Source organism: Lepisosteus platostomus, chromosome 26, assembly GCF_059453375.1.
Source record: "Lepisosteus platostomus isolate fLepPlt1 chromosome 26, fLepPlt1.hap1, whole genome shotgun sequence".
Taxonomy (NCBI): Eukaryota; Metazoa; Chordata; class Actinopteri; order Semionotiformes; family Lepisosteidae; genus Lepisosteus; species Lepisosteus platostomus.
In genome coordinates, this window is record NC_142636.1 from 6,738,482 (window position 1) to 6,754,681 (window position 16,200).

Here is a 16,200-nt window from a genome sequence, read left to right on the forward strand (position 1 = left end):
GCTATAGCAGGACAGAGGAAACTGGAGAGTCCAGAAGAATCCAGAGGATACCCAAAGGAACATGGGAAGACCATGCAAACTCCACCTACAAGGTATCACAGTTTGAAATTGAATCCAGATTGAAGAGGCAGCAATCACACCGCATTCAGACTTGCCACCCTGCAGTATGATAAAGGGGAGTACTGTTTGGGTTAAACTGACTTCTGTTACTGTAAATTCACTTACTGGCGAAGGGATACATGATTAAGTATTGCAGTATTTCACTTGTGTGTGAAAAAACTGTCTCTGAGCGAGAGGAAACGACAGTAGCACAGCTCAGAGTGCTGAAACATTCACCGGTGCTCCAACATTTCTGAGCAGTTTTCAGCAGTAGTCTAGCACCAGAAGCATAAAGCCAGATTTATGAATAACACATTTCAAACAAGAAAAAGAATCTGAAATTTTAATTTTCCATTGATGAAGTACTAATGGTCGTGCTGTCATACAGGGGTTGTTATACCCTTGTTCAAAGGATGAAAACAAGGGAGTACAGGAACGATAAGATGGACGCCATAGCAGAGTAAATGCAGCTTTTAGCTGGATTCACAGTGGTGCCCTGTGGCTTCTGTTTCCTTCTGTGCACAATTTTCCTCCACAACCCTGAAGCAGAACTACTCTTAAAACCGACGCCGTGCAAACGTGCATTTTCACCTTCCTCTCTGTTTACATTTTCAGCAGCAGATTCAGAAGTACATGAATCACATTTGAAATCAGGTGGTGTCACACTAAGTCCTGGAATTGGAATGAGTCTGCTCCTACACCCTCCTAGTCCTTTACCAAGGCAGCCATATCTTCCCTGGCTGCAGAGAATTCTCCCTCCTCTATTTATCTCCCAGGGGACAGAAGCCCTTGAGGTCGAATGTGTGGTCCAGGCAGCCTCTGCGGTCACTCAGCATGCACACAGCTTGCACAAGCTTGGCCAGATCTCCTCCAGACACCTCAGTAAGAAACCCACCTGGAAGCCAGTGGGACACCAGTCCACCAACTGGCTGGAGTTCCTGCTTTGGATAGCTGCAATAGCTGCATTGACATCCTTGGGCACCACATCCCCACAATACAGCAGACAGCAGGCCATGTACTGTGCTTTCCACGCCCGCCATCACATTTTATAAACTGGTCTGCATGATCAACACAAACATTTGCGATCTCTGGCACTGACAGCTGCTCATCGTAAGCTTTCTCAGCAGATATGATGTGAGCATTAGTGACCAAAGGAAAGTGAATTCTGGGATATGGCACCAAAAGTGTTTGATTTCTCAGATAGTTTAATCTATTCCTGCCTCCTTGCGCTTTGATGGGGCACTGGACATAAATCTTGCAGAATTGCAGTCGGCTCAAATTGTGGTATGATGGACGCGCCACATTGATGCAGATGTCAAAGGCGGCCTCGCTGCCCACCATGAAGGAGCTGTCCGAGTGCTCCAGGGTGATGTGGGTGGTCAGTGGAGACCCATGGACCAGGGTAGACTGAGAACTCCAGCTTGGCTGTCTTGCCACTTATCAACAGGGACATGAATCCCTAACCAGCTCCACAGCTCCAGGTCTACCTCCAAAGCTGTGGAACACCAGGAAACCCCAAAAACCTGTACACTAGGAAAGACAAGAAAGCCAGTGGAAGAAACTCAAATGGAAAAACTAGCATTCCAGTACAGGAAGTAATAACACTAGTCACAGAATCCTGACCTGTTCTAAAGTAGACATGGAAAGCTTCTTGAGAGTTGCCATCAACTATATTCTTAACACACCTCAACGGGCACTTGGGCAGATGTTTCAATTTAAATTTGGTATCAATCTGATAGGCCAGATGACGTACTGGTATTCCTGCAGTGGATCAATCATTTCCTTGCGACTGGCGTAGTGTGTCCCTCCTTTCCCCACTGATGAGCTGAGGTGCTGTACTGTAGCTGGCAATATTTGCCAATTCTGATCTTATCTAACCGGAGAAAACCAGACTGATCAAGTTCAAATTATAGCAAATTTTTCTGAACTAGTTCTTCAGAAGAACATTGAAGCTACCATTCTCCTTTGAATACTAAATGTAAATTGAAATTAAAATGTTGGCAATCTTCAAGTGATCATTAAAGGATCTCTTGTTATTGGTAGGCTTGAGATTCTTTGAAGCAAATAACCCACGTTACCTATGACAGTTGGCTCCAGTTCTACAGTATGTGTAGAACTCTAGGGACATGCCTGCCTTACCCAGTCTTGCTGGAGAAAGTACTGAAGGAGGAATCCAATGGATCAGCTGTAGTCACAGCAAACACAGTCTCATCTGGTCGTATTCCATGTTCCAGACAGTAGAGCTCCCAGCATGCATTTCCAAACTGGACAGCAGCTTGGCCAATGTGGACAGAAATACACTCCCTCTGTAGAGGCAGAAAGCAAGAGGAATGCCCTTGGTCACAAATAAAGTCTTGAAACACTTGTGTGTTCTTACAGTAGCCCGAGCATTTACTAGAACTACCCAATGGGATGGATGGAACATACAGCTTTGGAATCTCATGTTTGGGTTCTTTGTCTTTTTAAAAATCCCCCACCATCTTTACAAACTCTTTAAAGTCTTTAAAAACTTACCAAAAGCCTATTCTGCTTCAGTTTAAAACCAGTATTGCAACTGAATATTTATCTCAAGCAGCCTCAGTTCAAACAGGTCACAGGCATCCCAGAGATAATAATAATAATAATAATAATTGCTTACACTTATATAGCGCTTTTCTGGACACTCCACTCAAAGCGCTTTACAGGTAATGGGGACTCCCGTCCACCACCACCAGTGTGCAGCCCCACCTGGATGATGCGACAACAGCCATAGTGCGCCAGAACGCTCACCACACATCAGCTATCAGTGGGGAGGAGAGCAGAGTAATGTAGCCAATTCATAGAGGGGGAGTATTAGGAGGCCATGATTGGTAAGGGCCAATGGGAAATGTGGCCAGGTTCTTTTCGAGAAGCACCCTGGGATTTTTAATGACCACAGAGAGTCAGGACCTCGGTTTTACATCTCATCCGAAGGACGGCGCCTGTTTACAGTATAGTGTCCCCATCACTATACTGGGGCATTAGGACCCACATGGACCGCAGGGTGAGCGCCCCCTGCTGGCCCCACTAACACCTCTTCCAGCAGCAACCTTAGTTTTTCCCAGGAGGTCTCCATCCAGGTACTGACCAGGCTCACACCTGCTGAGCGTCGGTGGGTTGCCAGTTGTGAGTTGCAGGGTGATATGGAGATCACTAGACTGCTTGCATATTAGTGTTGCTATTTCACAATGCGGTCTGTATCTACTATATTTATTATGGTTGCAGGGTTTTTGTACAGTTAAATTAAATATGCAGATAATTTTCAATAGAATGGGGAAGACAGGAGTGTACAGCTGTTTAATGCTTTAGTTTTGTTATCCTAAACCTCAAGGACAATACAAGTTTTTACTTGTTTGGGAGTTAATAAGCACTCAACTATCTGGAGCAAGAAAATAATTACTTGTTTGGAGGGTGCAGCATTTAATATATACAAACTCAAAGGCCACACCATGAAAATACCATGAAGAGTTCAAAGACCTGAATTAAAACATTTCTACTCTCCAACTTTAAATCCCTGTCAAAAGACTAACTTCTAGACCAAGCAATGGAAGAAAATCCTCTTTTATAAGGAACAGAGGAGGAAGAAAAAGCTTTTCCAGATAATGACTGACGTAAGCACACAAGCATCAGATAAGGAAATCTGCCACAATCCGTTCCAAACAAGATGAAAAGTCGGAGCACTTAACATTGCTACCCTGGTGTCCTAATTTCCCCTGGCCTTTACTAGTCATGGCCTCCTAACAATCTCTGAACTGGCTTCATCACTCTGCTCCCCCCCCACTGAGAGCTGGTGTGTGGGGAGTGTAGTGGTGCACTCTGGCTGCCATCATATCATCCAGGTGGACTATCCAGAAAACCACTATAAATGTGCAAGAAATTATTATTATTATTATTATTATTTTTGCTGTGCCAGCAGACATATCACCCTGCATCTCTCAACTGCCTACCCACTGGAGCTCAGCAGGGTTGAGCCTGGTCGGCACCTGGATGAGAGACCTCCTGGGAAGCTGAGGTTGCTGTTGGAAGAGGTGTTAGTGGGACCAGTGGGGGGCACTCAACCTGCGATCTGTGTGGGTCCTAATGCCCCAGTAAAGTGGAAGGGACACTATACTGTAGTGGGCGCCGTCTTTCAGATGAGACGTGAAACCAAGGTCCTGACTCTCGGTAGTCTTTAAAGATCCCCAGGAGTTATCCCGGTGTCCAAGCCAAATTTCCCAGCTCGGCCTTTACCGTGGCCTCCAGATTGTCCCCATGTGTGACTGGCTTGCACTTGCCCTGCGATGGACTGGCGCCCCCTCCAGGGTGCACCCTGCCTTGCGCTCGTTGCTTGGCAGGTAGGCTCTGGCTTCCCGCGACACCGAACGGTACACAACGGTCTGGTACATGACATGACATTATTATTGCTGCAGACAGTGATTTATTGATCGCCTCCAGTTTGTCACCACGCACTGAAAAAAAAAATCACAGCCATCCAAATACAAATTGGGTAATACAGGCACATACCAGACTCGGGCTTTGCTAGGCTCTTTTGCAGCTCAGAATTACATCCAGATTAAAATGAAACAGTTTAAGCTATAGTCAAGGATACCAGCTGATACATTTTCAGCAGCAACAAAACACAAGCAATGTCACTTTGTAAGCATTCTTTTAACTTCCAGATGAGTTTCATAGGTACCTTTTCTACTAATTAAATAAATGATTCCAATAATTGTGAATCTATATATGGGTCTATTATGTCCCTGTGCGTGTGTTTTATTTTTCCTGTATTCGGGTATCCTCCCCCACATTGGTCCATCATTACACCATCGCTGCTGACGTCATCACCAATCTACTCCCGGCCAATCAGAACCCAAGATCAACAGTTTATGTGCCAGAAGAAGGGTCAACTTTGATTTAGTTCGGCTCGTGTTTGTTCTTAGTTTCGGCTTCATTTGTTTGCTGGCTGGCTTGTTTCATTAATCTTGATTATCTGTGTTTTGTTATGACCTTGCCAGCGCTTGTTACTTTCCCTTTCACCTGCCGGTGCTCATTTGTTACCCCATTCCCTGCTCGCGTATTTCTTTGTGTATTACCTGTTTCCCATATTGTAGTGTGAACTGAACTTCTTGTATGCCAGGGGAAAAGGTAAAGGTAAGGTCGTGGGGTTACTTTGTTTCTTAATTTCAACACATTTGTGTTCTCTCGAATTGACTACTGTAATGCTCTACTCGCTGGGGTATCTAAATCTACTCTGAACAAACTGCAGTATGTCCAAAATTCAGCAGCCAGAATCCTGAACAGGTCTAGTGCAAGTGTTCACATTACTCCTGTCCTGGAGTCCTTGCACTGGCTTCCGGTCAAATTCCGTGTAGACTTTAAAATCCTCATGCTCACCTATAAGGCTCTGCATGGCTTGGCACCTCAGTACCTGTCTGAACTATTATCGCCCTACTCCCCACCTCACAACCTTCGCTCTTCTAATTCTGCTCTCCTTATTGCCCCCCCAGCCCGTCTACATTGTATGGGTGACAGGGCCTTCTCCTCTTATGTCCCCAAGCTCTGGAACTCTCTGCCCAGAGAGTCACCTTCTCTAAACTCCTTCACATCCAGACTCAAAACCCTGTTCTTCAGAAAAGCCTTTACTGAACTGGTTCCATTCTTCACCCCTCTGCTTTTCTTAGTACCACCATCCACGGTCTCCTCTATATATTGTAATTGTGTCTTATCTTGTGTATTCTTCTTATTTATTGTTGTAGTCTTCTTATTTATTGTTGTTGTCATCCTGTAAAGTGCTTTGAGAAGCCACCTTTAAAGGCGCTATATAAAATAAAGTTTCTTATTATTATTTTGTATTTTCTGGTTAGGGGTAGTCAGTGTAGGGGAGTCAGGGCGTTTGAAGACGCTGAAGACCTTTTTGTTTCCTGTTTTGTTCTGGTTAGTTAGGTCAGATCCCACTGTCACTGTATTAGCTACCGCCGGCTTATTTTCTTTGGCACCGCTCAAGTTCCTTTTCCCTGTGTGTTCTTTGTGTTGTCCCGAACAGTTCTTTCCGGGCCCTACGCAGACGACACGATCTGGATTAGTGAGGAAAACGGGGGAGACAGTCATGCAGGAGACGGGTATGGAGACAGGGGGCGTGTCCTAGGGGTGCAGGTGTCCAGGGGTGGTGATTCCGGGGCGAACAATCCATGAAGAAGTCCAAACGGGTAATCCAGGACAGAAGCGAGAGTCCATAGCCAGGCGATCCATCCGGGGGTTAAAACACGGGAACCGGGTCGGGACCGGCGGGGCAGGGAATCAGGAACAGAAGGTTAAAATCATAACGGAGCCAGACGCAGCAGGACCAGGGCTCTCACGAAACGGGGTTCAATGAGGAACCTCGGGTGACGTCTGCGTCTGGCTTTTAAGGGGGAACGGAAATCAGAAACAGGTGCAGGTAATGGGTCAGAACTAGGAAGGGCTGGAGGGCCCTTAAGATGAGGAGTAGCGATTGTGACATGTGTCCTGTAAATACGTACAGTACCAGTTCCTTATTCACTTTCACTTGGTAATCACTTTTGCACTGACATTTTGTGGTCACGCTTCCCTCACCAGAAACCCTCCTGCATCCAAACCCATCCTTAACGTTACACCCCTTTCCCCCTCGACACCTGGGGTCGTAACAGGGTCATTTGCATGTTAATACCTAAATGCAGAGTACTAACTGGAGACCATCCTGTGGTTAGTGTAGAGCTCTACACTACATGTGCCAATTTGTTGCACTTGCTCCTCTCTAACTGAGAAAATAATTAGGCCTATGTTTGAGTCCTCAAGTAGGAAAAAGAAACAAGAAGAAAGAAGGCCTTCTGGGAAGTGAGTTTCAGACCGATTTAAATGAGGTATTTATTGTGCCATGATGGATATAACTGAGTGCCTTTGTTTATTTAAATGCTTAAACAGGCCTTGATATTTGGGATGTAATTGCATCCTGGATTTATTTGTTATATCAGTCCTGGAAGGTCACAGTTCAGAAGGTTTATAGCTTTGTTTGTTTCTGAACACTTTGTAACCAAGCAAATATATTCAAAACACATTTTGTTGCTAGTGGCATAATGGACAGCAGAGAAAGTCCTCGAACAATCTAACTAAAGCTTTTCTCGGAACCCCAAGAGGCACAGTATTTCATCTGGGATTTGTCCATTGTTCTAGTTTTTCACTTTTTCGGTTACAGTTCAGAGTGTTTGAGGCTGTGTTTTCCCCCAGGAGGCTGTGTGATGCAATGTGTCGATAAAGATCAAATACATTCTGATTTTATGTCTTCCTTTTAGGCCATTAAATATGGTAGTGTGGAAGGTTTGTGTAGACTACAGTATATACAGGCACTATACTGCATATTCCTGGGGAGCTACTTGAAAAAACTTGAACACTTTGAGTGTACGTAAAGCCTGTTGGCTAAGCTCACCTACTAAACTAAAATTCTTTGACAACTACAGAGGTTAAAGACTGGGAGATAAAACGTCATCCAGCAGCCCCAGTTTCCTCTGGGGTTAAGCAGCTTGAGCTGTGAACACTACAAAGCTCCTTTTTTTTCCCATCCAAAGCCTACAAAATATTTCAGAGGTCCGAACAGTAAACTTTGTAACAAGGCAGATGGCCCCTTTGGTCTCCTTCCAAATTCCGAACGTTTGTTTTCCAGTAAACTGATCGTGAACTGCAGCTGCAGCTAGACTTGGAGAGCGGACTGGGCCCAGCGCCAGACAGCTGTACAGGTCATTGTACAGGTCATGTTCCGGCTCTGCCAAACATGCCTTGTCATGGAGCTCAGATCATTGTCTGACATGCTGTGTGGAATGTGGAGAAACATTAGGCTTTTGTTCAGCCTGAAGCTTTCCTTTTTTCACGTCAGCTGTTGTAGAACTGCACTCCAGTACAGCCATGAAAGCTACAAGCATTCAACCGATTTCCCAGGGCAAGTTTTTTCATTTTATACATCCCTGCACAAGATTAACCATTCCCACTTCTAAACAACCTGTGCCTAATCAATCCATATACTGTACATTACAGTATGTAGATAAAGGTTCGGGCTCCTCCACAAGCCTGTGTTAGATAATGGTTAGATTATGGATTATACTGGTATCTTACAGTACATTTTATGTGTAGGTTAGAAAGCTTTTGTCTAAGCTACACAAGCCTGTGTGTTGTAAATAAACAAAGAGAAGCAATTTCCATTCAGAGAAGGAAAAAAAGTGGGAAAACAATGTTTTTTTATGGAGTCTTCACTCTACTTTAATGAGGCTACAACCTAGAGTTTGCCCAAAGGGTTTTGGGAGTCATACTGTATTGTTGAAGCTGATCCCCTGGCTCCTTTCAAGAAACAGCTGGATGAAATTTACATCCTTGGATCAATTACTCCTACTAACAGCCTCTTATCTGTAACCTTATGGTCTTATTTGTACTGCTGCATGGTGACAGTGCCCATTTTGTGTTTGAGTCCTGCTTAGGGTGACCAGATGTCCTCTTTTTCCTGAACATGTCCTCTTTTTGAGACTGAAAATATCGGTCTGACTGGGAATTTCTGAAAATTCCAGAAATTGTCAGGGATTTCGTTCTGCTCGTTACTCAGACTGTGTAAACAAACACAGGCCTACATGTTTTCCTTCATTCCACGCATTACCGGTAGATGTTTTGAACTGAGCTTGAAAAGGGTTTTTTTTTTTGTATGTGGGTGGGGCTGTTTTGATGGCCATGAGAAATAACAATGTTTAACTTGTTTCATTATATTTGAAAATGTTTCGTTAACATTGATCATGTTTGCAACCAAGGGGGACTTCTCCTAAGTTGTGATGTCTTCATTTTGTCCTCAGATGTTAAGACTTTTGTTGTGTTAAAATGAAAAAAAAAAACTTTTTTTTAAAAGAGGGCTATATTTTGTTTCTTCCTTGTTTGCCATTTTGGAAGAGAAATAGCTTGTTTCTCTGCAACTGTTTAAAAGTTTACTATGACATTTAATAAAAACTAGAGAGTTCAAATTGATTTTTTTATTAGAAAAAGTAATAAAGATTCATTACTTTGGAGGCATGTGTCGAGTGTCGATTATACCCCCCCGGCCTCTTTTTTGAAACCCAAAATATGGTCACCCTAGTCCTGATATACTTCGGGGAATTATTTTCCCGTAAATCACAGCTTTTTCCAAACAGACTCCTAGCTGTGTTCAGCAGTCTTCAGCTCTTCGTATTTTTTTAGTGTTCTTTACTGTTGTAAACCACACCTCCGATGGCCAATCTGGAAAGGAGATAAACTTGTTATTCCACACTCCTGTGTTGCACTACTCCGTTGTGTGCAAGATTTCTCCCGACGGTGTATTTTTTTTTAAATTCAATCTGCCTGCAGAATATTCGCCTGCATCGATTAAACAACACGACGATCGTATTTTTGCACTTCTGTCCCACTGGCTCCTTCGCCAGACTCCACTGGCAATGTGGACTTTAGCGAATGTCCATCCAGCCACATTCGAAACGCTTCCTCCAAAACAGGGTCACGGGGTTGGAGCCCATCCTGACAGGCAACAGGAGCTGGGCAGCGTTCACTTGGATTGGGCGCCGGGGCATCGCACAGTAGGTTTCAGCGAACGAGAGACGCAAAAATGTACTGTACCTATCCTAACACTGGCCAGGTGTACTGATGCTTCATGGCATAAAAAGGGAATTTGAAAACATAATTTTAATGAATAAATACTGTTAGATGTAGTAGTATTAGATATTTTAGTGTTAATATTTACAAGCCTTACTAATAAATATTAACCTTTAAATTGAATGGCGACATCAGCGGCCTCTTGTCGTCGCCAGCTCGGAAGAGGGCGCTGTGCGAGTGGAGCTGCGATACGAAGCCGCAGCACGGCGCTGACACCGGAAGTAATAGTGGTGGGGCAGCGGATGTTGATGTTGTTGTGTTGACCTACTGTGCTGTCATGGCGGAAAATCCTTGCTTGGCGACTTGACTTTTCATGTTTGTGCCAGGTAAATCGTTCCTTCGATAGCGAGAGATGTTATAAAAATACCAAAGATTTACAGGGAATTGAACTTTTGTGATAGGTAGCTAATACATAACGTGATCAAACTGGGATCTTCACAAAAGCGGCTTTTTTTGGTATGAATTAACAGCGTGCATTCACAGATCAGGACAAAGTGATACCTGGCCGATCAAAAATGGCAGAAACGTCCCTGTTCGAAAAACGCAACATGTCCAGTTTCGACAGAAGCGCTGATTTCTTGCTCACGGACGAGGAGAGCCTTCGTGCGGTAGAGCGCGCTGTCAAGGCAGCCATAGAGACGGTGCTGTACGTGGTGTCGAGGATAAGCGACAGTAAAATGCGGGAGTACCAGATCCGGGTGGCAGAGGCCGAGAAAGAGAACGAGCGGCTGCGGGCCCAGGGGGAGGCTGCGGTCCGGGAGCTGACGGACCTGCGCGTCCGCCTGCGGGCGCCTGAGCCGCCTCCTCTGTCGCACCCGGGCCACGCTACTGGCGGCGGGGAGTCCGGGATCTCCGAGGAGGTTTCCGTTGCGTCCCCGGAGGACCCGAGAGAAGAGGATTTGTGTGCAGACCGTGAAACAGCAGACGTGTGTCCCAGTGAGGAGGAGGAGGGAGGCACAGTTTCAGGTAGCTAACTTCGCTATATCGTTTTTAATGCTATGTTGGTGTGTTGTCCTCATGAATTCGTATTTCCTGCTGCAGTTCTGCTCTGGTTAAGATAAATTGATCAGTACTATCATGAATCCCTTGTGCACGCAACGGTATGCTTTTGTGCTATCCAACAGTTCACGTTTCTAACTCTTGAGTTACCTTTCATCTAGTTAGTTGAAGATTTGAGCAAATGTATTTCCCCCTTCGTTTTGTTGTGTACCTTTTCGGAGCTCTTTGACAAAAATCTTGCCATTTGTATCATTTTCTTTGTATTTATCTTTGATAGGTCTAAACTTTGAAAAACACCACAACAAGAATTGGGGAAAGAGGGATCATGACTTGCATAAAAGAAAATCTTAAATTAACAAGTCACATTAACCTGAGTACCACAGATGTAACAGCTGTTAGCACGTATGTATACTGCCTACAAACACACATAACCTTGACAGTCTGTACTCAGTTCTGTAGCACAGCTATGTACCATATAACAGCAAAAGACATGGAAGAACATCAGTACCAGTAGGCCCATACAAAACAGTAGCATCATGTCATCAGAAGGGCTAGGAAATCTGGTTTTCCCAAAAGATCGTACTGTGCTGAGACAAGACAGGACAAGAAATCCCCATTTTAAAACAATGGTAAAGGCTTGCATCTGCAGTGGGGATTAATCTAACGTGTATCAGGCGGTAGGCTGAATTCATAGAACATGGAAAAATCAGGACTGGAATATTTGTAAGTTCATTGACCTGTGCATAGTCATGTGAAGAAAGGGATAGCAGAGATAGGAAATTAAGCCTCCAGAGGTGGTTGTTATGCTGGTAAGCTGTTGTTTGTAATAAGAAACACTTGAGGCACTGTAGGCACACAGAGCTGGTAAAGATGACTTTTTTTTAAGGGTATGGATGTTTGTCGTTGGCCATGGTGCATAGAAGGTTGACCAATGTGCTATTTATAGCACACTTAAAATGCTTATCAAGAAAACTCAAGCTGGGCTGAAAACCAGAAGATCCGTAATAAATCTCCTCAGCTCTTCAGCAACGGAAGAGTGGTAAAAGTAAGAGGTTTTGTCTTGTTTGCAGGTCTGTTTGAGAAGGGGACTGTGAGGGAATGGATTAAGGAAGAGGCAACCAACGTTTCTGAGATTCCTGTCCGGATCAGCAAGGAATCCTGCTCCGGTGGCCCCGGCGAGAGTGCAAGCACTTCGGCCTCTCGGGCATCCTGTCCCGAATCCGCGAGACACCTGAAGCCTTTCCCTGCGGACTGGGGGCGCTGTTACAGGCTGCAGGAGGCTCTTATTAAAGAGGAGCCCCTCGATGATGACGCCGCCTGCGTCAAAAGGGAGGGGTCCGAAAGGAGCGATGGCTCTAGCGAGGCAGAGTCCAACTCCATGTTCGGCTCCGGAGAGCACCTGTCCGATCTCGGATCTCCTTTCGCTGCTCCGATGCTCCCCGGGGGGACACGGAATCTGGGCATCAGACTCTTCGCTTATAATGGAGAAACGCCAGTGCAGTCTTTTCCCAGTGCACATAGTAAGTGTGTGCATATTACACGTGCTTCAGTGGCAGAAAGCCACAGCTCAATAAACTGTTTGCATGCAGGGATATAAATTACTGTTATTCTGAGCAGTTTGAGGCTTTACACATTGTCCAGCCAGTTGACCTCTATATATGTAAATCCTGCAGGTGAATATTGAGATGCTAGATGTGGAGTCCATTGGCACTGTGGCTTTTAAGTGTGATTGTGTTTGTGCTGTACCAGTGCACCAGTGTAAGTCAGCATGAGTTGAACCAGATTCAATTCGCACTCATCTGTGTGCAGTAGAGACTTGCATCCTGCTGGCTGCAAGGTCACTTGTGCTGTAAAACCCAATTCATTGTCTCATTCTCGAGTTGCACCGCAGAATGAATGTGTTTTATATATTTCTTTTGTTTATTTAAATTGGTGAGTCTTGTATCTCGCTTGACTAACTATAAGGCTCTGCTTGGCACCTAAGTGCCTGTATGAGTACTAATGTCCTACTCCCCACATCGCTACCTTCGCTCTTCTGATTCTGGTCTGCTGTTTGTCTCCCAGGCCCGTCTACACTCTGTGGGTGACAGGGCCTTCTCTTCCTGCGCCCCAAAGCTCTGGAACGCTATCCCTAAGCTCTTTCAAATCTAGACTTACCCATTTGCTCCTATAGTATTCCTTATCCCCATTTACTATCTTCTCTCATTGTGTTTTTTTTCTTTTTTGTCATGCTGTAAAGCATTTTGAAAATCCACCTTTGAAGGCGCTATATAAACTTATAGTTTATTTCTTTTTTAAGTAAAACAGCTAAGTCCAAGTGTAGGTAACATTCGTTTTTTGGTATTTTTAAAACCCATCTGAGCAAGTTAACAAGAAAAAACAGTGTCACTTTATTTTGTCATGAAGGGGAGAGAATGTAAGGCAGAGACATCCTTTTACCTGGACCACTTGTAAAAGTGAACTTTTTCCGCTGGCTGCCAGGGTCTTTAAAGTCAGGGCGAGTATTCACTTCCCAGGGTATGTGAACTGCGGTTTATTTTCAGGGAGAAACGGCAAGCTGTCGTCAGCCGAGAGGCAGCGGCGCTACCGGGAGAAGATCAGAGCTGATCCTGAGAGGGGCCGAGCTCATCGGGAAAAGGATCGCCAGAGGTATCTGTCTGCTCACAGCAGCTTTCAGCAGCGGACAGCTCTCCTGTCGGCAGGAAGCCATGCTGTCACAACACATTGCACGCGCTGTACTACGGCTCATTCCAGCCAAAGCAAGAAACATAATCACTTCTGTAGTTACCGATCAGGGACCAGCATTTTCCCTTGTCAGTGTATAACTGTACATAATGAGCAAGCACAAATGTTCATCAATGTATTGATGAAAATAAAAAAAAACCACAGGAATACAGAGATTCACCCTGGATGGGACACCAGTCCATCACATGGTTATAACCACGCACACTCACACCAGGGCCACCTAGAGGAAACCCATGTGAACATGAAGAGAACATACAAACTCCACACAGACTGCACCCCTGGGAATTGAACCAGGGCCCCAGTGCTTCGAGGCAGCAGTGCTAATCACAGTGCCCCCCCCCATCTTCTTTCAATACTCCTTCTTTCTCTCCTACACAACTCAGAAATTTCCATCACGTGAACGTAAACAATTGGTGATTCCAAATTGCGAAGCTCTTGGAACTGAAGATATAAAGCATTGCTGAAGACATATTGTAGCGCTCTCGCCGCTGCCGCCTCAGGTCAGCCCCCCCACCGCTGGGGACTCGAACCCGGGCCTCCGGGGTCACTCAACAGGGACCCAGCCACTTGAGCTAAAGGGAGATCTCCCATCAGCTCGGCGGCTGCGGTCCCTGCTATCCACAGGGAAGGGCGGTGACGTCATCGCGCTGGTGAGCCGGCTCTCACAACCTGCAATGGTGGCCGTATGCGTTACAGTATTAAGACTGAATAACTTGTCTGACTTTCCAGCATTATTATCTAAAAGCTTTGTCAGGTGAGTGAATGAAAATCTTGGACATCAGCTTACTGTAAGTGGCTCGGTTTGAGATTATGAAACCAGCACGCAATCGATTAAATAGTTTTAGGTCAAAAAGAGGCACTTGAATGTTGTGCACGGGAGCAGTTCTGGATAAAATCCAGGGAGAGATCAGAAGAAAGCCCCTGTCTTGCCCATTTCATCGTGCAGGGCAGGGCAGCCCGTGCTGACTCCGGACTCCTGTTTTCAGGTACCACGAGAGGAAGAAGCTGATCAGCGATCTCTCGGAGCACTGCCAGAGACTGAAGCGGGAGGCGTGGCGAGAGGCGGCCAGGCGGTACCGGCAGCGGAAGAAATCCTGCTCCGTCCCGGGGCCCTCCTGCCTGCAGCATCGGTCGAGCCACTCTGTGGAGCCCGCTGCCGGGCAGAGAAGAGGTGCCTTCTCTCCAGAGATCAGCCAGATAACCTGAGACACTCATCAGCGCCAAAGCTGGGCAGAGGCCGCGTCTCAGAAGCTGTGAAATCTCTGCAGATGCCCGTCATTCCACAGGTTTTGATTAGTCTCGGGTGTCAGGATGTCCTTTTCAGGCCACACTCTTGTTTAAGAAAGACACGCCGCCGATGTCGTTTTACGGTACAGTGTAGCAACTGCCAGTCAAGGCATGTAACCTCGAGCTTCTCAAAACAGAAAAGAAAGTCTTTTAAGACTCTACGTAGATGGCAGATCTTTTTTTTTTTGGCAAGAGGAGTAGTCACAAAATATAACAGAGTAAAAGTATTTAGGTGATTTAGATGCACTGTGGTCACTCAAGGGATGCTTCCTGGTGTCTTCGTGTTGGGTGGCAGGACAGTGCTGGAACTATGGGACACAGGCTGAAGGAAAGAGAAAACAAGGATGAAGCAGGGCGAATCGATTTCTGAAACCACTAACCGCTGTGCCTGGTGGCAGGATCCACCCTGTGCCACACAGCCCCTCCTGAGTCTAGTTGTAGTGATGGCGTCAGGTGTAGGTGGATTGATCTCCGCGATTCCATTTAGTACAATTGCCTTGGTTTTACGTTTTGGATCAGAACAGCGAGACAGCTGTACCCTGTTTCTACTGGCTTTATTTATTGGTAGCTTAACACGGCATAAGTATTTGAAAATGCTTATGTTCCTTGCATAGTTGTTGGTAAATCATCGTCGCCTGGGTTTTTGAAGGAGTTTGGGAGATTTCGCAACAAAGTTCTATAGAGGTGTGAGCCTCTGGGCCTGTTTGTCAGGTTTAAATAAAATTTAAAAAAAAACATGGATGAGGTACATGTTTGGATCACTTTCACTTCCCGGCATAAAGTAGGGCCTCCTGTTAAAGCAGTCTGAAGATCCACATCTCCCCTTTCCTGGACTACACAGCACTTGTGGTGTACAATGGAAGCAACAAAAATATAGTGAAGTTGAACATTGTTGCTGGTTTAAATCTGGCAGAGGAACTGCTGCAATAATGGTGTTGGCATAGTAGAGACATTTTTTACTTTTAACTTCAATAGTGTCCTCTTACTTGCGTAACTCCTCTGTCGGTGAGCAACACTGTTAATCGATTTGCTTATTCACAGTCCTGTACAATAAATTAAAACTGTTCCAGATCCCCCAGAATTCTGTGTGAAGGACAGCCCAGTTCTGAGTTGTCTGCCACACACAGACCCATGTGTGTGGCTTGGGAAGCCTACATGTGTGATTGCAGCTCTTACATAAAGATACTGTATATTATTACAACACTTTGGGAATGATGTGTTAAACTGTTACCGATCTGAATGTAGGTGTTTCTTCTTTGTTTTTCATTTAGTATTTTTCTATTTACTACAATGGAATTATTTTAAATAAAGTTTTAACAGAGGTTACGCCTACCATTAATTGATGTTTAGCTAAATGTTGCATTTCTACACAATTTCTTATAAGTAAAGGCAAAGTGGTTGTTT

At 45.1% G+C, this 16,200-nt stretch overlaps 1 protein-coding gene and 1 pseudogene across 1 annotated transcript; one reads left to right on the forward strand and one right to left on the reverse strand.

The window, feature by feature from the left end:
• Window positions 1-332: 332 nt before the first annotated feature.
• Window positions 333-1,764, reverse strand: LOC148639855 (tubulin alpha-3 chain-like; annotated as a pseudogene).
• Window positions 1,765-9,375: 7,611 nt separating this feature from the next.
• LOC148639856 (uncharacterized) lies at window positions 9,376-16,118 on the forward strand. Its single transcript, XM_088620466.1, has 4 exons — window positions 9,376-10,731; window positions 11,835-12,284; window positions 13,308-13,413; window positions 14,496-16,118. The coding sequence occupies exons 1-4, from the start codon at window positions 10,281-10,283 to the stop codon at window positions 14,713-14,715; spliced, it is 1,227 nt and encodes a 408-aa protein (XP_088476592.1). The 5' UTR covers window positions 9,376-10,280; the 3' UTR covers window positions 14,716-16,118.
• Window positions 16,119-16,200: the final 82 nt, after the last annotated feature.

Coding starts and splice junctions, on each gene's coding strand:
- LOC148639856 (XM_088620466.1), top strand. CDS start 10,281: ATGGCAGAAACGTCCCTGTTCGAAAAACGCAACATGTCCAGTTTCGAC. Junction 12,285..13,307: donor GTCTTTTCCCAGTGCACATA/GTAAGTGTGTGC, acceptor GTTTATTTTCAG/GGAGAAACGGCAAGCTGTCG. Junction 13,414..14,495: donor CGGGAAAAGGATCGCCAGAG/GTATCTGTCTGC, acceptor TCCTGTTTTCAG/GTACCACGAGAGGAAGAAGC.